At 45.9% G+C, this 25,951-nt stretch overlaps 1 protein-coding gene across 3 annotated transcripts; it reads left to right on the top strand.

The window, feature by feature from the left end:
• The first annotated feature begins 702 nt into the window (after positions 1–702).
• On the top strand, positions 703–25,951 carry kdm5c (lysine demethylase 5C). Of its 3 annotated transcripts, none has more exons than XM_080833237.1 (29): positions 703–1,059; positions 5,318–5,465; positions 5,770–5,847; positions 6,249–6,371; positions 6,555–6,725; positions 7,859–7,993; positions 9,850–9,906; positions 11,450–11,573; positions 11,921–12,177; positions 12,474–12,632; positions 13,192–13,314; positions 13,666–13,824; positions 14,013–14,194; positions 14,411–14,573; positions 14,934–15,053; positions 15,883–16,077; positions 16,399–16,580; positions 17,037–17,161; positions 17,401–17,548; positions 18,100–18,184; positions 18,433–18,821; positions 19,852–19,990; positions 20,765–20,944; positions 21,460–21,576; positions 21,781–22,584; positions 23,159–23,210; positions 23,884–24,083; positions 24,292–24,438; positions 24,645–25,951. In XM_080833237.1, coding segments are annotated over exons 1-29 (4,773 nt in total). In that variant the 5' UTR covers positions 703–1,057; the 3' UTR covers positions 24,654–25,951. The 3 variants fall into 3 exon arrangements, with proteins under 3 accessions (XP_080689363.1, XP_080689362.1, XP_080689364.1); XM_080833236.1 differs by having other exon boundaries at positions 11,921–12,195; XM_080833238.1 differs by lacking the exon at positions 9,850–9,906 and having other exon boundaries at positions 11,921–12,195.

Here is a 25,951-nt window from a genome sequence, read left to right as displayed (position 1 = left end):
GTGCAGCTGGATTTTGTGTCATCTTCAGTTTTGGACCTTCAGCTAAAAATGACCCAAAAAGTAGGCCCTACACTCAACCAGTTTATCTTGTAAGGCATAAAACCAGTCTTCAGAAGCTAATTTTTAATACATCTTTCCATTTATATTTACCTTGTTAGTAAATCCCCCACAATTGTGTAGCTATGTTCAGGGTGAATTTGGTCATTTGCCAAAAAGGACAACAAGTTGGTTGGACCAAGTCATCTACATAAAACAAACAGAGAAATTATAGCCTACATTCGACTGTATCTAAAATTAGACCAGCCTTCAAAGACCACTTCTGCGCAAATTCCAGTGACTGGACCTACTTCTTGCAGAACCACAACAACTATTAATCCGCGTCAGAGTCGATAACATTCAGTGTTATGTATTGAAACAAATGTGAAATGATGGTACTGGTGCATTTTATCCATTGCTGTCATGCAGATAACTTTCAGTTTTTTATTTCTTTATAAATGATTGATGTATTTGCCCATATATTTTCCACTGAAGCATCTCTGCTGATAAAATGAGCAGCCTATGCGAACTATCAAAGAGGAGGGATGATTGTATGTGCTCCAATATAGTCAAGCCTTTGCTTTTCCAAACGATGATCTGTGGTGTAGGGGTTGTGCTAAGGCAGTGATGAAACTAAGATGGCGTGTAGCACAGACAGGATGAACGGCGGCTAACAAGCTACCTGAACCTCTGATAACTTTATGGTGTGATATGTGATTTATGAAATTAAACATTTCATCTATTGACCCTTTACAACTGGAGTGTACCTAAAAAAGGATCTTATCAACGACTCTACACTTTGAATAGACAGAGACTGCGATCGCTGGGATGGGCTGAAAAGAGGAGGCCGTAGAACTGCAGCCACCCAGAGAGTGACCCAGTGCCGAACAATAGACCCTGTGACCATTCAAGACACCGACCGGCCAAGTCATATTTTATCATATTTGTTCATTATTAACTCGGAAGCAACAATTGCCGTTTCTGAAGAAGTATCTCGACGAAGCACCAACTATTTTACAACATGTAAGACAACATAACACACGCCACCATTGGTTAACTTGGGGTAACTGAGCATTAGCTAACTGGGATAGCCAGCTCAACGTGTGATAAACTCAGCATACAGGGCTAACATTAGTTAGCTTGTGATCTAAGTTAACAAGCAAAACAAGATGCTGGGACTTGTGGGGAGTGATACGTTAGCTAATGTGTTATTTATTTGTGTAAACCTGTCCCTGACTAAGTTAGGTTAATTGGAAGAAACATTGAGACTGTGGTAACGTTAACCAGCTAGCGTTGAGTGTATAAACAATAACACCTAGCTAGGTTGTTAGCTGGCAAACTAACCAGTTCTCCATTGCCAAAGATAACGACTGTTACCTGCTTGGAAAACCTTGGGAAGAGTTAAAGAACACCAGCTACATAATCTCTCTTCACCAGAGTGCTGTATTGCATAGTTGCAAGCGTGAGCATATGCCATCATTTTGGTGATAATTAGTGTTGAGCAGCTTTAACAGTACCTAGGCAACATTGGTTAAATTAGCCTTTTTAAAGTAACGTTGCTATAATTTAACGGTATCCCTTCTTTTGCTAGCTAGCTACAAGTAGCTAATGTTAGCTAACATTTAAATAGACTGGACTCAAGTCTGACAGCCAGGGTATGGCTAGACAAGGAGTTTAAACTCAGCTAGGCCCGTAATTAAGGTTGGCTAATTTGGTAAGTGTGAATATCAAGGTAATATAGTCAGTTAGCTAGGTGGTCAACTAACCTACGAGGTATACATGTCAGTTCATAACTTAGTTAGATAGGACTAGCTTTTGAACCATTTAACATTAACGTTACTTTTTCTCGTAACGTTGCTGACCCATTGTTGAACCAAGTGTAACGTGAGATAGCCATTCAGTCAATGTTAGCCAACTAACGTTGGTGTTGACAGTGGATTTTTTTTTCAAGCATGCTTGGACACACAGGTGTCGAATAACTCCTTAATGATTAGCCTGCTATAATGTTAAAGCTAAATATTCACATTAGCATCAGAAGCATTGCACATGCTACAATCTGTACATAGCTAGCTAGCTCACTATTATTCAGAACTTGTGTACGTGCAGCTAGGTACCCTGACCTGCATAAGGCTAGCCTACCATCCGGGTTTTTTTTATGGGCTACAAAAATGCCCATCTCCTAACCTAACGTAGCTGAGTAACGTTAGCTAACTCTATTGCTTTCATTTGCTTTATTTGAATGCGTTCAGTAAGATATTGTTTACAATTGAATAACGCGTTTGTGGACGCGATAAATGTTTAGTTTAACGGTGAAATGCATGGCGTTCCTTGTGTTTATGTGAGGCCTTCCTTCGATACATTCGGGCGTCGGGCCCGAGGGAGAATATCCGCTTGGCAGCTTAGGCCTTGTTTTAGATCTTTCGTCCTTTTAACAAAGTAGAAACGTTGGTGTTTTGCCCCCTGGAACGACTACGATTGTAAGTTATTTTTGTATAGTAATCTGTTAGGTTATATAAAAAAAAATGCTATACTGAACTTGTGTGCTTGGTTGCTACTTCTGTTTTTTATGGTCGCTTTTCATCCAGTCGGTGTTGTCTAATCTCTTGGGATGTGCACACATCTTCTGACAGGGCTTCAGGAAAAGAAATAACGTTAGTGGTAGGCTTACCTACCAGGTTTGATTCATTATTTAATCATTCTTTTATTTGTATATCTATGTGGAGTGATTTGCGGTTCTATGCCTCTATCAGAGAATGGACAATGTTTCCTTGCCCCTCCCCCACTTTGTGTAATCAAGGTTTGGAAGAGGTATTTGAGTTGGAAGTCTTTGCCATGAATTTAAACGTTTTTTTCTGACCTTTTCACTGTCATGGTGATGTGTTTGATGATAATGTGATCAGCTTGGCTAGAAGTTTTTATTACAGTTCTTGGCCTGACATAGACTTGTCAGACATGTTTGCTGTCCATGTTAGTCTTTCTTCTCTGTTCCAGTAAACATTCATGGGTGTTCCATTGTTTGTTATGGGCTGTAGCTATTGTTTATTTGCCATTAAGGTTGAAATGTCGACAGTTGACGTTGAAGGCTTTGTTTTATCACCAAGCTCTAGGTCCTAGGCCTCAATGTCCATCTACCCTTGCTAGAAAAACAGTCGTCAGTTGTCCAATGGAGTTTGGGGTAATGTTACATGGAGGCAAATTCCGAGTAGTCCGGAAAATACAGTGGATGTCTTTAATATTTCTGCAAGACAGTGTTAGAAGTTGCTGTGTAAATGTAGTGTATTAGGTCACGATATCACCACTGGTGCTATATTTTACTAATCAATCCCAGCTTAGTTTGGAAAGTAGTTAAAGTAGACCTGGAACAGGTCACATCCTGTTCCGTTTCATAGTCAGCTGTGATCTGAGTTGCTTCCTGTTTGTTAGGTCCCTGTTAAATCACATTAGAATTGCGTAAATCTAAACTAAATTGATGTCAGTTCACAGTGAACAGTGAGTTGACCACTTGAGATTAGCATTTGGGTTCAGAATCCACTTTAGGATACTTTCAGTAGAGACATGGGACCTCTGATGCCTGATTTCGTATAGCCTCCTCGTACAGTAGTTTTATCAGTACAATATATGCCCATGTCTTCTCCTTTCTGAAGATGCAGCTTTTTCTCTTCTTCCCCTCTGGGCCTGTGCACTCTATATAGTATCAGCATAATTTTTTTTATTTATAAATATGTTGTTTTACTTCATATTTTCCCCCTTCATTTGAACTAGTTGGGCAACTAAAGTCTGACAGAGAGGAATTCATTTAGGGGATTACCATTTGTTGGGTCTGTGTGTGTGATTAAGTGGGGCTCTCCTCCCTAAAGCGGAGAAGCACTCTTGTGGGCATAGTAGTACGCTAGTCCTTAATGATACCGCTTTCTGCTCATGGCTATGTCCCTCATTAAAAAAAACGGACAAGAATTTAGTTTTAAGTTGACTTTTTGATCTGGATTGGTTTCTCTTTCTTTCTTCAGAGCTTTTTTTTGCACGAGCTGAAAGATTGGGGCCTGATTTGGTCGAAACTAAACAGCCGTAGTGGGATGTCAGGATTCTCAACTTTTAACTGATCCCTGGAGCAATAATGCCGTTAAGAATAACCCCTCATTATGCCGCCTTCGCTTGTTTACACCTAATCAAGCAGAGGAGGTGTAATGCCGCCCAGTGTGTCCTTTTATATAGCATGCCGAAGTTCAGGAACCAGAGTCGTGATGTTTAACATGGCGTGTAACTTGACCTGCAATGCTGGATTCGAGACCACTCGGAACATGGATATTTCCAACTCCGACAATTGCACTAGAACACCACTTGAAGATGGAGCTTAGATTCAAAATCTCAGATAAAACAGTAGTTTCAGTAAAGCATCTACATTTAATCAATTTTACATTGTTATCAATATAATGACACCTCTTACAGTTGGTTCAACCGTGTTAAAGTCGGAGCTGGGAATTATATTGGGTGTTCTGAAATTCCGAGTTTTCTCTAATGCTTTGTTACATACGTGTTGGAAATAAACTAGCCTTCCCGTTACTCTCAAAAATAGTGGCGGGTGAACTTCGTGTCGGCTGTTCAGACTCTTTACATGTTGTGCATGATGCACACCAACTTTAATGAACACTATTACTACACTAAAAACAATTTGACACTTTCTGAGGTATGGTTTTATAGGCAACTAGTTTTGGCCCCATCCTGAAATTCCTTTTGATAGCATATAGTCATGCGAAAGACAGATAGCACCTGTGTCTTTCGCACTAGCCATCCAGGATATGCACTATGTTGGTCTGTGTTTCCTGGCTGGAACTCCAGGCAAAACTGGAAGAAAAGCTTTCACAGTATGACATTGCCAGCTATACTGCCAAGATACACCAGTTAGTGTGTTGGCAAGCTTCTATCAATGTCAGCTGGGCTGTTGGTGGTGTTTTTAAGGTTTTTACATGCCTTTTAGGTAGTTAGTGTGCTAGTTTTGGAACAGAACTCCTTATTGCTGCTTTAATGCTTATCATGTCACGATCTCATCAAATCATGTGTGTGTTCTGACAATGCAGTAGTCTTGCTTCATTTGGTCAGCTGCTAGGCTGCATCACACCCCTGTTCCGCCATGCCGGCTCTGCAACTACCTCCTCTGCTGGCTCAGAAGGGGAACAACAATGACCCCCACTATTCCGCCTCCATAACTTTTACACAGAATGGCGAGGCTGAAGGCACAATATTCCCAGTTTGAAAATGCTGTGTGTGGTGTCTCTGTTGCCAGGGCGATGGAGGCCGAGGAGTTTGTGCCGCCGCCAGAGTGCCCGGTGTTCGAGCCGTCGTGGGAAGAGTTCACAGATCCGCTGGGATACATCGCCAAGATCCGTCCAATCGCAGAGAAGTCCGGAATTTGCAAGATAAGGCCCCCTGCTGTAAGCTCAGACAGTCCTCTTTCCTCGTTCATCTGTTCTCCTTTGTGTTGTTTTCTCCCCTGTGTAGCCTCCATTTATCAGTGTCATCATTATCTGGATGAACATGGTTGATAGAGATACATGGTGCAGTACATTTTAAAGAAAGACCTACATAGTAGGTCTGTGAGGTATAAATGTTGATACAAAACAACTCTAAAAAAAGATAAACTTATTGTAAATGTCTAGTGTATTAATACATGAGAAATTATTGCATCCTTGAATCGCTTTATGTATCTTCTCCTCACGGTCATCATTTGTGTCTCAGGACTGGCAGCCTCCATTTGCTGTTGAGGTGGACAGCTTTCGCTTCACACCGCGGATACAGAGGCTCAATGAGCTAGAGGTCTGTCTCGTTTTTTATTTTGTGTGTGTGTGTGTGTGTTTTCTCATCATCTTTGTAAAAATGTTTCCGTACTTCTGATCTTTCCCATGCTGTAAATTGTTATTGTCCCAGTCCTAATGTAAAGTGTTATATGGTAATGCAAACCAGTTGGAAGGAATGAGACTAGCTAAGGCTAGAGGCCGTTGTTCTAACCACAATCCTGATCAGATGGAACACCCTGAGCACTGCGCATGTTCTTTAGTGAACCTGTTCTAGCAGTAAGACTGATGAAGGATGCCTTCCAGTGTGTGTGTGTGTGTGTGTGTGTGTGTGTCAGTATGTGGGAGCTTGTTTGTGTGCGTGTGTGTGTGTGCGTGAATGCACATGTCTGATGGGTTCCTCCTTATCTTGCCTGTCCCTAGGCTGAAACACGAGTAAAGCTCAACTATTTGGACCGGATCGCCAAGTTCTGGGAGATCCAGGGATCCTCTCTCAAGATTCCCAACATAGAGAGACGCATCCTGGACCTCTACAGCCTTTCGAAGGTACAGTCTGCTCCAAGTGAACACATGAATAACGAGAAATAGGATGTGTACATGTATAGCACATAGTTTGAACTACATTACCCAGACTCCTGCTTGTTGTCGGAGTCTTTATGCAGGACTGATGGTCTGGAACCTTGCTCTTGCTATTGATTTAAGTGAGTCATGTGTGTTTGTGCCTTGCAGATTGTTACGGAAGAGGGGGGCTTTGAGCTGGTCAGTAAGGAACGGCGCTGGGCCCGGGTGGCCCAGAAGTTGTGGTACCCCCCAGGCAAGAACATCGGCTCCCTCCTAAGGTCCCACTACGAGAGGATCGTTTACCCCTTCGAGATGTTCCAATCTGGCACCAGCGTACCGGTAACGCCTCTCTCTCTCTCTCCCTTCCTTCTCTCCGACTCTGTCTTTTCTGACATTGACATTGTTTACTTGACAGTACATAACAGTAACACGATATTTACAATGGAATATCCATTTGAACTTTGATAAATCAGTTTTGTTACACACACTGCATGCAGTGAGAGTGGCGTGTTGGGAAGGGTTGTTACATACACTTAGTGTACATGCATAATTTAGCATTACTGTCATCAGCATGATCCATCATTGGCAACCTATTTTGTGTACAAACATCTAAAGTGCAGCTGTCTGTGGCACACATTCAGAGTTGTGTGTTCAAATGTTGTCATTTTGGGAGTGGCGCCATGCAGCTGAATTGGGCTATGATATGTAAGCGGACATGACCTGGTTGATTGGTTTGATAGCTGCACGACATGTTGACCTCATGACAGTATTTTATGAAACAAGCCCATGTATTGAATTCACTATTTGTGTATTTGGCATGTTTTTTTTTTTTTTTTTTTAACATTGCGTCATCTTGTTGCTGTCTTTGGACAAGAACACGGTCTTAAATCTGTCTCCAGACAGGCCGATAATATATATAAATAATCCTGTCTATGAAAACCTTGTTAATGTTTTCTCTATCAGTTTATGGGTAGCATATGGCGATGTCCATGTCCCATGTCAGTGTGACCTAGCATAAGTTCTGTCATGTAGGCAATCAGTGTGTGGTGTAATGGATGGGGTAATGTAATGAAAAATTCATATCCGTGTTTAGGCTGTACCCGAGTATTAACCACGGGGCTGCAGAAAGTTTATATAATCAATGGATAAACCGTGGTTAATAGTCAGGAACTTCAGACGGACTCCTCAAAGGTTTACCTTCAACAACCATGCAGAAATCTTAACATCTTTGAGTCTTAGAGAACCTCTTTTTTTTAATTTTTTTATTAAGATCATTATGAGGAAATTAATGTAACATCATCTTTGGTAATCAAACACACCATCGTGTGTGTGTGAAGGAAACATGATTGGTTGGGGGTATTTAAAGAAATGTATCCGAGTGTGTCAAGATGACCTCAAATAAAAAAAGCAGTTTTATGAAATACATCGTCTTATCCCTCACTCATGCTCTATCCTTCTCTTCCTCCCCTCAGACGACGAAGGCACGGCCGCTTGACAGCGAGGAGGTGGACAGGGAGTACAAGCCCCACTCCATCCCCCTGCGCCAGTCCGTCCAGCCCTCCAAGATGAGCAGCTACGGGCGACGGGCCAATCGGCTGCATCCAGAGGTGAGTGACATGTTCCGTCGCTATGGGCACGGAATACTGTTTGAACATACCTCTTAAGCGAATCTTCACAAATTAGTTTTTTTGCACGTGAAATGATGAGCTTTAATGTATCAAAAGAAGTATTGTTGAGTTGTAGTTTTCTTCAAGATGTGACTGATGGAATGACAATAAAATCTAACATCGTAACTAAAATTAAATCTAAAATTAATATCAGAGTGAAACATTAGGTCATCTTCTAGAGAGTATACCATTTTTGCGATGTAGGTGTGTCTAAATCGATTAATAAAACCCTCTAAAACTTTATTAGCTATAGAGTTTTAAATGTATAAATGAGTACAAACCATTGGTTTAGGTATTTTGTCTCACACCATAACAACCCCTACAGCAGTAACAGTACATATGAAAGCATGGGTATGCTTCCTCTGGATCCATGACTCCTCCCCTCGCCCCTATGCTGGCCGTATGATTGGCTGACGCTTCTCATCCGCCTGCTGTGATGATGCACTCCATAAACGTCCCAGCATGCTTTGCTGTCTGTGTGCTGCCATTCTCTCAAAATATGTGTCCTGTGCATCTGTTCCTGTTTCTTCTGCCCTCTCCTTTTCAATCTCTATCTCCCTTCTGCTTTCTCTCGTTACTTGCCTTTAAGTATTCCTACACACATACACACACACACACACACACACACACACACACACACACTCTTACAGTCATTTTGTCTACTGATATTTTAAGGGAAATTAAGTGAGCATTTAACACTGTTTATAAATTCAGAATCCAAAAACAGCAAAAACATTACACAAACACACTCCATGTTCTTCTATTATTTAAACATCTTTAAGCCCTCTCTAGTTCTTCACCCCCACATCCGTGTTCCATCCCAGCCGTACCCCTCATGCAGGAATCCATAGTTGTCTTCCGTCTCCACCATCTCACTGTTGACATTAAGGCCCCTAAGCTTCCCTTGAATGTCATTACTTAAGCCACCACCATTAGCTTGTGTCAGATACGCGAAATGGATTCAATGGCAGAATATCTTTCCCGTGTGTAAGAGCCATACTAGTGAAAAAGAGGCCTGTGTGGATTTTAAATCTTTGTTGATCGCCTGTGGATATGGGTCTTCAGTATGTCTGCCATCTGTCCCATGAAGGTGTGGACTAACTAGAGCAATAGGTGTACATGCCGTTGCGCACAGAATGTCCCGGAATGAAGAGCGCAGAGGTGTAGTCTGGCTCTTAAACAGATACCCAATGACCTTTTGACCCCTAAGATGGACCACAATCCTCCCTCTCTTAGAAAAACAAATCCCATATAAATCTGTGTTTTTTTTTTATGTTTATATTTATTAAGGATCCCCATTAGTCTACACCATAGTGGAGACTATTCTTCCTAGGGTCCAGGGTGTTAAATGTGTTTGTGATCGATTTAATAAATTCAATCAAGCACTAACATTAATCAATTGATCAATAGTTATCAATCAGCTTGTCCCTAATAATGGAAATTAAACCTCAAAGGAAGCTCACTATTGTTGGTCTACTTCCTGTGTACCATGCTACCTCTTGTGATCGCTCATGTCCTTGTGTGGGTTTTAAATGTAAATGTGCTCTCTAACTTCCATTTTTCCCCTTAAGTGAGAAATGTTTATGAAATTGAGGTTTCCTTTGTCGTTGTCATCACACATACACACCTTTGTTCTACTCCAGTTTTGTCTCTATCCCTGAACCCATCTCTTTGTAGAGAACCCTTTTATTTTTTCTCCCACCATCCCTCCTTCCCTTGCTCTCTCGTCCACTCTTTCCATATCTCTCTTCTTCTTTCTCTCAGTCCATTGTTGCTGTTGTTGTCTCCCCATGCAGGGTGCGGAAGATCTGAACCCCCACCTTCCCACCACAGGCTCTCAACACATCTCCTCGGTACTGCCTCTCTCTCTCTCTCTCTCTCTCTCTCTATCTCTTTCTTTCTTTCTTTCTTTCTCTCTCTCTCTTATTTCCCCTCTCTTCATGTCTCTCAACCCCCCTCTCTTTCTTTCCATATCTCTGTCTGTCATCTTTCTTTACCTGTTTCAACCTCTCGTCTATGAGATTTTTTTTCCTCCTCTGGAGTCATCACTGTTATGGTTTTTTTTTCTCTACCTCTGGCTGTGTCTCTCTTTTTCTCATTCTCTCTGTCGCTTCTTTCTTTCTTTCTTTCTTTCTTTCTTTCTCTCTCTCTTTGAACTAATCCAACTTTCACGGTGTGGCTTGTAGCTGTGGCTCTCTCCTCTCCTCTCCCGTCTGCTCTGACGTGATCTAACCACCGCACCCCATACTTCCTGTTTGTCTGTCCATTGTTTGGTGCGCCATAATGGCTCCATTCACCTTGTGCTGTGTGGTGACTGGCCAGTGATAATGCAGTCTGGCCCTCTGTCCCTCATAACATCTGTGTCTGTCTGCCGTGTTTGGACACACACACACACACACACTCTCTCTCCCCCTCACCCTACTCATAACCCACCGTCCTCTTTGACTAGCTAATGGTTTCAGCCTTTGCTTGTCCTAACTTAAACAGCACTCATATTTACGCCGCAGCTTCCTCATGGTGTGTGTGTGTGTGCGCGTGCGTGTGTGTGTGTGCGTGTGTGTGTGTGTGTGTGCGCGCGTGTGTGTGTGTGAAGAAGAGTGTGTGTGTGCGCGCTTGTAGGAGGGAAGAAGTACGAGTGTGTACGCATTTCTAGGAGTGAAGAAGAGTGTCTATGAGTGAATTTCAGAGAGCGTGGGGAATGCGCATGTATATTTGTATGAGAGTGGAGTGTGTGTGTGTGTGTGTGTGTGTGTGTGTGTGTGTGTGTGGGCGGGCTGCTTCCTGGGCTGGTCTGTGTTTCCTCTAACCCCTGTTTGTTCCTCCGCTGCTGTGTTAAGTCACGTATCGCTTTAGATGCTTTTGTCTGTGAGCAACTATGGTTCCCTTCTGTTTGAGTGCATCCCTGTGGAGGAACTTTAGGGCCAGAAGTCTACAGAGGTACCAGGAACTATTAGAACTGTCAGAACCTACCACATGTATAAGGGAGGAGCGAAGAGCAGCCACTTCACACAAATCAAACCAACAAGAATGTAATGATGTGCCCATAAGCACAGATTATGCAAACTGAAAGACTGGTTTTGACCCACATAAGATAATACGTCATTTAGACTCAGTGCATCGGACTTCAGTACCTTGAGTGCAGTTAAAGGAGATGTTAAGACCTTTCAGCGTTGGCCAGTTTGGAGTGTGGGTGTAGGAGGAAGGTGTTGAATGTGGGTGTAGGTTAGGTGTAGGTGGCAGGTGTTGAGTGTGGGTGTAGGAGGAAGGTGTTGAGTGTGGGTGTAGGTGTAGGTGTCAGGTGTTGAGTGTGGGTGTAGGTGTAGGTGTCAGGTGTTGAGTGGGTACTGGCCCCTCCTCCACCTGCCGTTCCTGAGCGTGGGATCTGTGTTGTTCCAGCCGGAACCCACTGAGGAGGACATTGAGAAGAACCCGGAGCTGAAGAAGCTGCAGATCTACGGAGCCGGACCCAAGATGCTGGGGCTGGGCATTGTTCCCCGAGACAAGAACGCCCGCAAGAAAGGTACATGGGACTAACTGTGTGACTGTGTGTATCTGTGTGTCTCTGTCTGTCTGTGTGTGTGTGTCTGTCTGTCAATCTCTCTCTGTCTGTCTGTGTCTCTTTCTGTGTGCGAGCGTCTGTTTGTGGACACCTGTCTCCATCTGTGTGTGTTGCAACAGAAGCTTGGAAGTGATAATTTGGCCACTAGGTTATGGTTGTTTTTCTCTTTGGAGCTGTAATTAAAGTTGAGTGTTGCTGTAAACTAATGAACGAATGAAACCTTAAACATGCTTAAATCGGTAGGTAACACATTAAAACTCTAGAACCTGTTTTAATCGATCCTCTGTCAAACCTGTCCCCTGCCTCAGACGAGCTGCCTCAGACGGTCACCGTGCGTGATGGTGGGGCGACAATTAAGGAGGAGTCCGGCGAGACGAAAGTCACCGAGGGGGATCCCAAAGTCCCAGCGCCTCCCCCCAGCCTCACTGTTAAAGAGGAGGTGAAGCGGGAGGAGGCGGACGTGGACAAGAGCCTGAAGGAGGAGCAGGAGGAGGAGGCTGGTGGAGACGAACCCTGCACCAAGATGACCATGAGGCTCAGGCGCAACCTCAACAACCCACAGTTTGTGAGTGTGGCAAAGGGGGTGGGTCTGATCACAAATACCACACATCAGCTCACTCAGCTCACTCAATACTCACCTATGCAGGTCAAAACAAAACATAGAAAATCTTTAAACAAAATGTATTCTCTCTCTCTGCCACTCTCTCTCTGCCTCTCTCTCTCTCTCTGCCACTCTCTCTCTGCCTCTCTCTCTCGCCCTCTCTCTCTCTCTCTCTCTGCCACGCTCTCTCTCTGCCACGCGCTCTCTCTCTCTCTCTCTCTCTCTGCCTCTCTCACTCCTTCTCTTGCTCCTCCCCTCAGGTGGACTCGTTTGTGTGTCGGATGTGTGGACGCGGCGACGATGATGAGAAACTGTTGCTGTGTGACGGTTGCGACGACAACTACCACACTTTCTGCCTCCTGCCCCCCATCACAGACCCACCCAAGGGCAACTGGCGATGTCCTAAGTGTGTGGCCGAGGTGAGACACACTTCTCTCCTGATGTAACCAGCACCATGAGGTGCCCATTAGACTAGGAGCATACTGTTACTACAGAAGGGTCATATGTATGGGCTTTGGTTGCTAGGCGATAGTTGGTTTAAGTGGTTGACTTGTACTTCCTGAGCCAACTTTTTCTTATGGCTTGTGCTCACTGTGGATTAAATTCTACACACACACACAGTTTCATCTGGTTACATTTGGGAGTGTACCAGTGTTGGGTTAGTGCCGACACACACACACACACACGGCGTCAAGCCTCCGCGGTACAGAGCTGCGAGTAAATTAGTTTCTGAGGTGATGAGACGTGAGCCTGTGGTCTCTTTGATGTGTGTGTGTGTGTGTGTGTGTGTGTGTGTGTGTGTGAGAGATGGAGCTTGCTTCATGTTTGTGTGTGGATTGTTTATGGTCGGCCCCTTTATGCAGCCTTTCAGCTTTGATAGAGTAGGGGGAGGGGGGGGCAGATGACATTTAGAGAAGCTGCTCTTAAACAGTTTTTTTCTCCGCTTTTAATTAATGTGTGTTTTCTCTGTCTGCTCAGGAGTGTAAGCGGCCGCCATCGGAGGCCTTTGGCTTCGAGCAGGCGACGCGGGAATATACGCTGCAGAGCTTCGGCGAGATGGCGGACACCTTCAAAGCGGACTACTTCAACATGCCAGTACATGTGAGCATTAAAGCAAACCCCTCCCATACACTCACAGACAGCATCAAGACACGAGACCGCACACAACCCCACTGCTTAGATCAACCCTTAAGATCAAGCCTCATCCTGCCTGATATATTGAGGACATATGGCAAACAGACACTTTAAAGACTTTAGATAGATGAACATTTAATATATCATGTTTGTGCCAAGCGGTACATATGAGGGAAATGTGTGATTTTCTGTGAACAGATCAAGTGTCATAAAAAGTATCTCAAACCTTTTGGTGTGAACCGTGTGTTGGGTGGAAGGTAATGGAACATTGCTGTATAGTGAACACATTTTCATATTTGTGTGTGTGTGTGAGTGTAGATGGTGCCCACGGAGCTGGTGGAGAAGGAGTTCTGGCGTCTCGTGAGCAGCATAGAAGAGGACGTGACGGTGGAGTACGGCGCAGACATCCACTCCAAGGAGTTTGGCAGCGGCTTCCCCGTCAACAACGGCAAGAGAAACCTCACGGCAGAGGAGGAGGTGTGTGTGCCCTCAGTGGCTTCGAACATTCTAGAATGATCTACTCTTTCTGACAACATCTCCAGAGTGCTCTGTACGGGCGGGGATTCCGGAACATTCACCTCCTTCTTACTAGACTCAAGAATGTTGTGTGTGTGTGTGTGTGTGTGTGTGTGTGTGTGTGTGTGTGTGTGTGTGTGTGTGTTTAGGAGTATGCACGCAGTGGCTGGAACCTGAATGTGATGCCCGTTCTGGATCAGTCCGTTCTGTGCCACATCAATGCTGACATCTCGGGCATGAAGGTGCCCTGGCTCTACGTGGGCATGGTGTTCTCTGCGTTCTGCTGGCACATTGAGGATCACTGGAGCTACTCCATCAACTACCTGCACTGGTATTAAAACATACACACACACACACACACACCACTAACCCAGTTCTGTCCACTTGCACACATACACACTTCACATCAAGTTCTTCCATCTACATGCACATGTTCAGCCATACACACATACTCATCCCCACACATTATCAACCATGTGCTTATATGTAGAGTGTGTGAAGCAGGGGTGGGTTTACTGAGCTGTGTGTGTGTGTGTGTGTGTGCTAGGGGCGAACCAAAGACGTGGTACGGTGTGCCGTCATTTGCTGCAGAGCAATTGGAGGCGGTGATGAAGAAGCTGACCCCCGAGCTGTTTGAGTACCAGCCCGACCTGTTGCACCAGCTTGTCACCATCATGAACCCCAACATCCTCATGTCCCACGGTGTACCGGTAAGGGAGTACATACATACATACACACACACACACACACACACACACACACACATATTTACACTTACAGTAATGAATGTATGTCTTCATTCATGGCCAACAAAGTACCAGTTCACACATTCACGCACAGCCACGCACACATTCACGCACAGCCACGCACACATACACGCACAGCCACGCACACATACCACACAGCAAACACACATCCACACAATACATGCGTGCATATTTTACACACTCTGTCTCTCACTCCCTCACACACACTTATACATGTACACACTTTCTCATTCACACACGACACATGCTCATTTTCTTAACCTTTTTGTGGTTGATAATTGGTATATTGTATTTGATTGACAGGTGGTACGCACCAACCAGTGTGCAGGAGAGTTTGTGATAACATTCCCCAGGGCCTACCACAGTGGCTTCAATCAGGGATATAACTTTGCTGAAGCCGTCAACTTCTGCACTGCCGACTGGGTGAGTCTACTGAGAAGGAGACTGAGAAGCTAAACCAGTCTCTTTTAATAGAGTACAGTTAGCACAAAGTGCTGTTTTTATTTTAAGAAAGTAGAGAGCGAATTATAATTGTTTGTTTATTGTTTTTATTTACCTTGACTGGAAGGTTCTTTGGCACAACTCAAAACGATAGGATAATATGGCCCAGTTTAAAAAGAATCCTGATTTAAAGATTGGCTTTTCACACAGACATGTATTGGCTGCTGAATTTTGATTGGCCGTTAGAGACCATTTTGTTTTACGAGCCGAAGTGAGCATTAAGAGATGTGAGCAAACTTAACCAGGTATAATAAGCATACCAAAAATGTAGCTGAGGGGGTTGTTGAGATATTGAAATGTAGCTGAAGTGGTTCTTGAGATTATTGAAATGCCAGTTGCAGCACCCATGGAATTTGGTGTGCATCCAGAGAATGTGGTAGTTCAAACTTCACCAAATTTGACACCCTACATCACTGTCACGTCATAAGATACTAGGGAAGTGGTAGATTTGTATTTTGAACATTGTTTACGAGGGGCAACACGCCACACGTGAGTCGTAATGAGTTAGAGGGTGCTAGCCAGGGGCGGAGGGACTTAGAGGGTGCTAGCAACACAGAAAAAGCACAACTACGGACACAAACCTACTAATCCGGATCAGCCTTGGATTGGAGAATTCCAAGTTTATGATATTGCTGACCAACAATTATTGAAAAAAAAAAAAACCTATGAAGGAAGAAAAAAACTGTAGGGCTGTCATAATAAAGGTACTTGACTCGACTAATCATTTCTTGTGTGTGTGTGTGTTGTCCAGCTACCTGCGGGACGCTCCTGTATCGAGCACTATAGGCGTCTTTGCCGCTACTGCGTCTTCTCACATGAGGAGCTCACCTGCAAGATGGCCGCCTGCCCCGAGAAGCTGGACCTCAACCTGGCAGCTGCTACCCACCGAGAGATGTTCAGCATCGTCCAAGAGGAGAGGAAACTACGCAAGGGCCTACTGGAACAGGTGAGAGAGAGAGAGAGAGAGAGGGAATGGTAGAGAGGGAATGGGAGAGAGGGAATGGGAGAGAGGGAATGGGAGAGAGGGAATGGGAGAGAGGGAATGAGAGAGAGAATGAGAGAGAGCTAGAGAGAGCTAGAGAGAGCTAGAGAGAGCTAGAGAGAGCTAGGTACTAAGGACCAAGGTAGATGGACATAAATGTGGGAAAAATTGATCATTTTGAGAAAATAGAGAGGGGGCATAAAATAAACATGGAAAAATAGGGTTGCTAAAAAGTGTGTGAATGTGACCGTTTGTTTCCCTGTCTTTGGTGTGTGTGTGTGTAAGGGCATCACGGAGGCTGAGCGGGAGGCCTTTGAGCTGCTGCCGGATGACGAGCGCCAGTGTGATAAGTGCAAGACCACCTGCTTCCTTTCCGCCCTGGCCTGCTCCAACTGCCCAGAGAGCCTCGTCTGCCTCTACCACACAGAGGACCTGTGCTCCTGCCCCTCTGACAAACTCTACCTCAGGTAACACACCTGGCGGGTTGTCCTTGTGTCTGGGCTGTGTTTAGAGCTGGGGTTCTCAAACCTTCCCCCCCAAACTGTGCTTTTGTACTTGGATGCTACCTTAATAATAATTATTACGTTTCCTGCTAAGTTTACATTTATGTTAAGTCTGTGTGTGAAATGTGAAACATGAGCCTGCGTTGTTCTGCCCAGCTGTTGAATTCTCTGCTCAATTTTGGGTAAACACAGCCTCAGGTTGACCGCAATCAGAGCGTGATCGCGGTATTTTGTTTTGAGCGCGGTCAGTTTGACATAGTCGTGTAAGGCAGGCTTTTTCAAAGTGAAAGGGAGAAGTTTGTACGGTCCTCACAAAGCTGGAGGGATATTAATGTTGGAGTTTCTTTCCTTTTGCTCTTTTCAGTCTTCACATATAAACTCATGTGTCCCTCTCTCTGTCGTCTCCTCTCCCTCCCTCAGGTATAGGTATACTCTGGACGAGCTGTTGGCCATGCTGCACAAGCTGAAGGTGAGGGCGGAGTCCTTCGACTCGTGGGCCAATCGGGTGAAGGAGGCGTTGGAGCAGGAAGAGGGCAGTAGGATAGGTGAGGTCCTCAGAGTCTGACTGTTAGCTTTATTATTATTATTATTATTATTGTTATTACTATTAGCTTGTGGTGTGATGGGTGATTTTGGATAGCCATCTGATATTATATGACTGACGTCTAGGAATGTGATTCTGACATTCTTGGCCTTCTGATGATCTGGTGTATCTGGTTTAGATATTGTAGTCCTCTTGTAGCCCTGTAGTTCTGAAGTTCCATGGTATGTGGTTTCGTTGCAGGTGTTAAGGACCTGGAGGCGTTGAAAGAGGAGGCAGCTGAGCGGAAGTTTCCGGGTAACGAGCTGCTCCAGAGACTCAACACGGTGTTGCGCACAGTGCAAGAGTGCCAGACCGCTAGCACTGAGTTCCTGACCAAGACACGGAGCAGGTAATACACACACACACACACACACACGCAGCAAGCACAGAACCCCAGACAGAACCCCGGTCGGTCACAAACAGATGCACAAACAGACATGTCACACATACAGTCCCATTATTATTATTAACAGACGTATGACCAAACTTGTTTTGGGTGGGGGGGGGGTGGGATGGGTTCACAATACACTGCATACATCCTTGTCTTCCAATTGTTGTCATCAGATGCTCCACCCCATATTGTCCATTGTGTATGTCAGCAGGCTTTTCCTGCTTCTGCTTCGGTCAGGAAAGTTTGTTACATTGTGGCTCATGTCTGCCTAAGGGAGGTCCCCATGGTCCTGTTTATATGTTTCTCATGTTCCTCATTAGAAAAAGGAATTTGTGTATTCACCAAAATGCACAAGGCCACAGGGACACAGCATATCTTTCAAACTTACGCACAGGAAAAAGAAACCTTATCTTAACTAAGCACTTTAGGTGTAAAACACAAAAAAATAACGTGTGTGTGTTTGTGTGTGTGTGTGTGTGTGTGTGTGTGTGTGTGTGTGTGTGTGTCAGTCGAATGACTCTTCAGGAGCTGAGGAGCCTGGTGGAGAGGATGCAGATCGTCCCCTGCGCCATGAGTCAGCTGGAGGAGGTGCAGGTGAGGTCCCTAAATCACAGGGGTGGATAAATGGCTCGGGGAACAAGCGGATATTAGGACAGCCGTGACTCCACTATTGGGCCAACCGAGGCTATCTGCGCTAGTTATTTTATATTCCCAATTGCCTGGTGGACCCGCAAACTATTTTGTAAACTGCTACTACTGGAAGTTTCAAACCATCCAACGTTTTGTCTGTCTAACACACAACCCCCAACTCTCCTCCCCCCCCCCCCCCCCCGTCTCTACAGGTGGTCCTGCGGACTGTGGAGGCGTTTGAGAAGCGAGCCCAGGCTCTGGTGAGCAGTGGTGGGGGAGAGTGGAGCCAGGACCCCCCTCCGGCGGCTGAGGAGCTGCGGGCGCTGCTGGAGGAGGGGGCGTCTCTGCCGGCGGAGCCCCCGGCCTGCGCACTGCTGCGGGGCCTGCAGGAGCAGGGCCGCTGGCTGGGGGAGGTGCGGCGCACGCTGGGACCCCAGGGCGGGGAGGGGGAGGTGTCGCTGGAGGTGCTGCGGGCCCTGATGGAGGCCGGGTGTAACGTACCTCAGAGCGCCCAGGTGGAGTCGGCCATGGCGGAGCTGCAGGAGCTGCTCACCATCGCCGAGCGCTGGGAGGAGAAGGCTCAGATATGCCTCGAGCACAGGTGGGTGGAGAGGGACACACACACACACACACACACACACACACACACGCGGCTAGGAAAAGAGGGAGTAGATGGCTGGGTGCATAACAGTAGAGAATCTTTAGTCACACACCATGCATAAACCACACCCATCACTTAACAGTGGTATGAAGAGAATTTTCTTTAAGTACACTCCTATGAGCACCCACTTCAACATTCACTCACTCACTCACTCAAAAACACTTAGCGTATGAGACATACATGAGCAGACGAGCACAATCATCCTCACACACAAATATGCATACTCTCCTACCAAGTCCTAAACCTGATCATATGCTAGCTCCTCCGCGCTACAAGACTAAGCCAGTAAAACAGGCTCCCCCTAGTGATACCTCTTGGTATGCAATGCGCGATATAAATAAAGATTGATTTGATTTGATCTGATCTGTGCTGACATAAAACTCTGCTGGACGCCCTTGTCTTTCCCACACCGTGTCCTCAGACAGTAATCTCTGGGTTGCAAAGGGTGTGTTGTGCACACTGCTTCTCTTCTCTTCTCTTGCTCAATCAGGCCTGATTGTGTTAATGCTCAGTGGAGTTGCTATGCTGGAGTAGACGCAACACTGCAAACTCACTTCCTCTAAGCTGTGAACTTCTCTCTTCCTGACTGGGATGAAAATAACATGCATTGACCCATGAAAAAGCGCTTAAAACGAGCATCTCTAACTTACAGTCGTGTCTGATTGAGTCTGATCGTGACTGACTACCTCCTCTCTGCCTGTAGGCCATAACCATAAGTCACTCTGTCATTTCTCTCTCTCTCTCTCTCTCTTTCTCTCTCTCCCTCCGTCATCTATTGTGTCTGCACAGTAAGATTTGGTGTCAAGCTGATGTACTTGAATTTGCATCATTTTGAATAACTTCTGTTACTTAAGCTGCATTTTATTTATTCATTTAAGTACTTCTTTTACATTATCTGTTTTTTTTATTTAGGCTCACCACAATGAATGTTTTTGTTAGTTTATTAATCTCCCTTTTCTCTCCTCTGCAGGCAGAAGCACCCTCTCTCCACGCTGGAAGCAATAGTGAATGAGGCCCAGCTCATCCCTGTGCAGCTGCCCAACATCCTGTCCCTACAGGGCTGCCTGAGCAGAGCCAAGGCCTGGGTCACCGACCTGGAGGAGATACAGGTAGGCACACACACACTCACATACACACGTACAGATACTTATACGCACATGGACACCCACACACTCACACACAGTATTAAGTTCCCTTGGAGTGACGAGGGTGTTCTTAATCACCATCTGTGAACCATCTGTGACCCCTCCCCCCTCCCAGGTAAGGACATTAGGTCCTCTTGCTGGGGCACACTCCAATGGCTTTAGCCTGGCGTGGGCACACTCCAATGCCTTTGGCCTAGCCTAGCCGGGGCAAACTCCAATGGCTTTAGCTCAGCCTGGCACACTGTAGCACACGGTGACGTGAACAGGGCAGAGGATAAGATCCTGGTATGAGAAACATCTCCAAAGCCATTGGTTCCCTGCAAATGCTTTATAAATAAGATTATACATCATTGCAGAAGGTGAAAGGTGTGCCTTTTCATGGTGTTAACTGGCCTTAAGTCTTTGTTTGTGTGTGTGTGTATGTCAAGTATCTCTCCTTCTGAGGTGTAGCAAACACATGGCTCTAACTGTGTGCCTGTCTACCAGATGACCTCAAATTAATGTAATCCTATTTTGGTATTCAGTTTTCCAGTGAAGATTCATGAAATAAACACACTTCCTCTCCTTTTTCTCTTCTCTTTCATTCCCTCCATCTCTTCTTCTTTTCCATCTACTCCTCCTCCCTTCCCTTTCACCTCTCTATCTCATCCTCTATATCTCTCACCCTCTCTCTCTCTCTCTCTTCCTCTCTCTCTCCCTCTCTCTATCACCCTCTCTCTCTATTCTGCCTCCCTGTAGAACGGGGAGCACTACCCGTGTCTGGATGATCTGGAGGGGCTGGTGGCGATTGGCCGGGACCTGCCCGTGCACATGCAGGAGCTGAGGCAGCTGGAGCTGCAGACGGCCGCCGCCCACTCCTGGAGGGACAAGGCCAGCAAGACCTTCCTGAAGAAGAGCAGCCAACACAGCTTACTGGAGGTGTGGAGGAGGCCAGGAGAAAAGAAAAAAATATATATATATATTTAAATATAATATATAAAACTACAGGGAGGGGTAGAGGGCCTACTGGAGCAGCTGAGGGTGGTGTCGTGAGAGGCGACGGGGAGGAGAGGGCCTCCTGGAGAAGCTGAGGGTGGTGTGGAGAGGGAGAGGAATCTAGGAGACACTTTCTGTTACATTTGGGAATTCTTTTTTTGGGAGGGTTCGGGGGAAAAAATGAAGCACCCTGGTTAAAATGCGGACAGCAGATGTGATTTTTCAGCCGTAACTGCAACATTTTTGTGGAACAGAACCTTAAGAATGCTTTAACTAGCAAGGTTTAGGCCATGTGGGCGACAGTCCCGCCAATTTTGACGTCATACTTGTGATAACTCTCCCGTCTACAAATACGACATTTACACTCAGACACACGCTGTTATCACAGACATGACATTTATAGTTTTCCTTTGTTGTGTGTGTGTGTGTGTGTGTGTGTGTGTGTCCCTGTGTTTCAGGTGTTGTGTCCATGTGTGGAGAAGAGGAAGCAGAAGGGTGCGGGCGCTGAGCACTCCGACAGAGACGCTGACGTACTCGGCCTCACGGCGCAGGACCTCCGAGACCCCGGAGCCATCGTGAGTCTCACTTCCTGTAACATCAGCGCCTTCTTCCTGTTTCATTGTCCCTCAACCTCTGAGCACTTAAGAATATACAGTATATATATTTTTTTTTAAATGATAGGCTTTAGAATGACCGGTCAAACAATGTTAAAACTAGTGACGGGTTAATGCAGTGAATATCTCCAGACCTGAAGTTGAAACTGTGTTACACTCTTTCAGGTTCAAGCTTTCAAAGAGGGCGAACGACAGGAGAAGGAGTCGTTGTTACGGTTACAGGAACTCAACCTGGCCAAGCCTGGCCTGGACAAAACAGCCAATGAGAAGAGGGAGAGGAGGAGGAGCAGTGAGACCATGGACACTCAAGACACGCCTCCTTCCTCCTCTGACAATTCTCTCCAGCGGCATCAGAATGGCGACAGTCGGGGGGGAGGCGGAGACAGCAATGGCGTGACTAACTCATCCCTCAACCAATCGGTGTGCATGTGTGGCTCCCCGGCCCGCCCCCCTCTGCACCGTTGCCACCTGTGCAAAGACTGGTTCCACGGCGGTTGCGTGGCGTTCCCCTCGCCACTGTCGCTTCCAGCCGCTGCTCAGAGCCCCCTCTGCTGGTGGGAATGGGACACACGCTTCCTGTGCCCGCGGTGCCAGCGCTCGCGTCGCCCGCGCCTGGAAATCATCCTGGCGCTGCTGGTGGCGCTGCAGAAGCTTCCGGTGAGGCTGCCCGAGGGCGAGGCGCTCCAGTGCCTGACTGAGCGCGCCATCACCTGGCAGGGCCGAGCCAAGCGGGCGCTGGAGACCCCGGAGCTGCAGGGGGCGCTGCAGAGGCTGCAGGAACTCAGGGAGGAGCACAGACAGGGCGAGGGAGAGAAGGAGGGCGAGAAGGAGCAGCAGCAGGAAGAGGAGGGAGAGGTCGGGGTCAAGAAAGGGAACGATGTGATCGTGCTGTCGGACTCTGAGGGAGGGGACGGGGAGGAAGCAGTGATTGACCTCACGGAGAACTCGCCCAAGAAGGCCAGCAAGAGGGTAAGAAGGAGGTGCATGTTGGCTCAGGAGAGAGGAGGTGGGGAAAAAAGGAGGTGGGAGGAATAATAATTAGAAGATTAAATTATCGGAAATAAAGACGGTAGGGTTTTTTGCCGTGATATAAGGTCTGAGGTTTACAACCTTTTTAGGCTCATCAAAGATCCAACCAGAACATCAAGGCACACCAACTTGTATAATAATTGGTGATATTATTAAAATGGCTCAGAAGAGGGGGAGGTGTCTCATGCGGTAGTCAAACGTCATTGCACATGTACTGGTGCTACATGTGAATATTAGTGTGCTGCCTGACGGTGTTTCATTAAAACTAGCAAAATATAAACAATGCCCCCATCACCATGTAAATAAGTCTTTAATTAAGAAGGCATTGTATTGGTTTATTTAGAAATACTATTTTGTGAGCCTGTATGAAAATGCACCGGGTTCCTCAAAATCTCAAAGACCCACTGGTTGAGAACCAGTGTGGCAATGCCATTTGAGACTTCCTGTAAGCCCTGCAGTCCTGTGTTTCCAGTTGGAGAGGGATAATGGATGGTGTGTGTTTATTTTCATGCAGAATGGCTGTGAGAACGGCATTAAGAAGAAGGCTTTATCGCATAAAATCACAGGTAAGATCATACATCAGTGATGCTCGCTCTTGTGGTTCGACATGCTCTGAACAGGCTATGTCTGTCCGTCTGTCTGTTAGCTAACCCAGACTTTCTGAGGGCTCTTTTTTTCTTTGATGCTAGTTTTTATTACGCAATAAGCACACAGATGAAATGTCATACCCCCAGATGCCAAAACACCAAAGACATGAACTCTAGCAGGCAGAGGTTACAGATGACAAATCGTTCCTATTGGAAACAGCTGCTTAAAGGCATGGACTATATTAGTCTGTGAATTGGCGGTGAACGTCGTTTCCTTCTTGTGGTTCACATGGTGTTTACTGCAGAAAGTTCACGGCGACCTCATACTGAATTAATTACTTTGGTTGCACTTCACTGTGGAGTAAAACCATCTGAGGGAAAAACAATGAATCCCCTGCTGCTGAAGGTTTAAGCCTATCCACATGCAGTCTATATGAAGGTTTAAGCCTATCCACATGCAGTTTGTCCTTGCCACTGCGACATTGTTCCTGGATCGGCTGTTGGTGCCTTATCAAGGAGGCCATTGTTGGAAGTGATACAACAATTACATTCTGGAAGCAAAATTAACCCACGCAAAATTAACGTTATGACCGTTGTGTACTGTTGCATCTGTTAAATGAGGTGAACTTGAACTGTGTGTGTGTGTGTTTAGGTGTGGAGTCTCTGATCCCGGTGTTGGCCCATCTGGAGGGTCCTGTGATCGAGCTCTCGGCCGTCACCCGTACCCAGCTGGAGGGGCTTCGGCTAGAGGGGGACCTGCTGGAGGTCACCCTGGACCAAACACACACCATCAACACGGTCCTACAGGCTGCCAGCAAACCCCCTCGCCAGGAACTACACGCACTCCTGCTGGTGAGCGCGCGCACACACACACACACACACACACACACACACACGGCCCTTCAGTCCTTCGTGAACTGCCATGTGATTTTTGTTACATTTAGGAGAATAAGGACATGTACTTAACTTCTTAATAACTGTGTGTGTGTGTGTGTGTGTGTGTGTGTGTGTGTGTGTGTGTGTGTGTGTGTGTGTGTGTGTGTGTGTGTGTGTGTGTCAGATTGAGCTCCAGGAGCAGAGGAATTCAGGTCGCAGTGGGAAGATGAAGGACAAGAGGAAGAGGAAGAGCCAGCGGGGAGAGAACGGCCTGTCCGAGACGAAGAAGACGCGCCCGCTTAACCACACATCCATCCACCTACACTCAGAGGTGAGACACACACACCTTCATCACCATCCACCTCTTCTCTTTTAGATGATGGTCAGAAGGTCTCACTAGGTGACACATAACATGCTGATGGGTTACTTAATATTAAATAAATACTTCATTTTTGTCTCTTCCTCTCCCTCATCACTCTCCCCTGCCCACTTTCTCGCTCTCTCTCTCTCTCTCTCTCTCTCGCTCTCTTCTCTCAGACGTTGTGATGAGTGTTGTGCTCTGAGGGCTGTTCTGAGAGCGGTGGCGCCCCCAGCAGGCGACATGAGAGGAGAACAGAAGAGTTCCCCTGGGCCGTGACACTTACACGACACCACCAAGAGGATTTAACGCAGGACACACACTTCTCCGTTTCCACTTCTTAAGCTACTACACTCATGATAAACACGCACACACACACATATATCTGTATTTAAGTTTTGTTTTAAATGTTTGTTTTTTTTTTTATCCACAAACTCCTGCATAGACACTCCCCTGGTTTATCCCCCGGCCTGCCAGTCAGTGATCCAAACACACTCCACCATGTCTCATCTCTCCTCTCCTCTCCTCTCCTCTCCTTTCCTCTCCACTCCACTTCATTCTGTGGGCCCCCTACTGGGTGAGCAGGCCGCAGCCGCAGCCTCGCCTGCCTGCCTCTGCCTCTATTAGGGGAGGATTAGTGGGGGATTAATGCCCCTAAGGTCAGTCTATCGGAGCGCTGTGTACTGTTGAGCGTCCCAAGCTGTTGTTCTAACACTGATGTTTCTGAGAAGAGCGCTCGGAGGAGATACGCCACCAGCTCCCGTTTGTATTTGTTGTTATCGGGGATCTGCAGGACGTATTGTGTACACACACACACACACACACACACACACACACACACACATGCGGACACACAAACAAACAAACACACACAGCTGGCGGGATGGCGGCGCGGGACGTGAGGATGTAATGTGTATTTTTGTTTTTCGCCTGGAGTCTCGTGTTTATAGAGGCTGTCAAAGAAGAGGAGGAGACATCTTGAATTCAAAATGATAAAAAAAAAAAATTTAAAAGAACATTTTGGGAAGTGTGAAAACAGGCATTTTGTGTTTTTGGTGCTACTTTCCCAAAATAGTTCTTCTTTTTCTTTCTTTCCTTCTTTCTTTCTCTCTCATTCTCTTTCACCTCATTCTCTTTCGCCCATTTGACTAAAATGAGATTTCTCCAAACCTGAGATTTTCCTTCTTTATTCCTCTGCACTTTTTTATTCCTCTGGTCCTGTCGATACCCCCATCTCTCGCTCCCTCCCTCTTCAGAAACTCCCCAGTGTATAAAATCTTGACTGTGACTCACTTTATCCACATTTTATTTGGTCCCTGGGTTATAATGACTATATTATTATTATTATTATTATTATTACTGGTATTGATATTGCAGACACGCAGTTGTCGTGAGTTTGTGTATAAACATTTTCATTTCGATGTTGCCTTTTTTGTTTCTTTTCACTCTTGTTAGGAAAATAAAGATTTAGAATTGTTTTAGGAAA

The sequence above is a fragment of the Sprattus sprattus genome, assembly GCF_963457725.1.
Source record: "Sprattus sprattus genome assembly, chromosome: 2".
Classification (NCBI taxonomy): domain Eukaryota; kingdom Metazoa; phylum Chordata; class Actinopteri; order Clupeiformes; family Clupeidae; genus Sprattus; species Sprattus sprattus.
The sequence above is the reverse complement of the archived record's forward strand: the minus strand, read 5'-3'. Positions and strand labels throughout refer to the sequence as shown.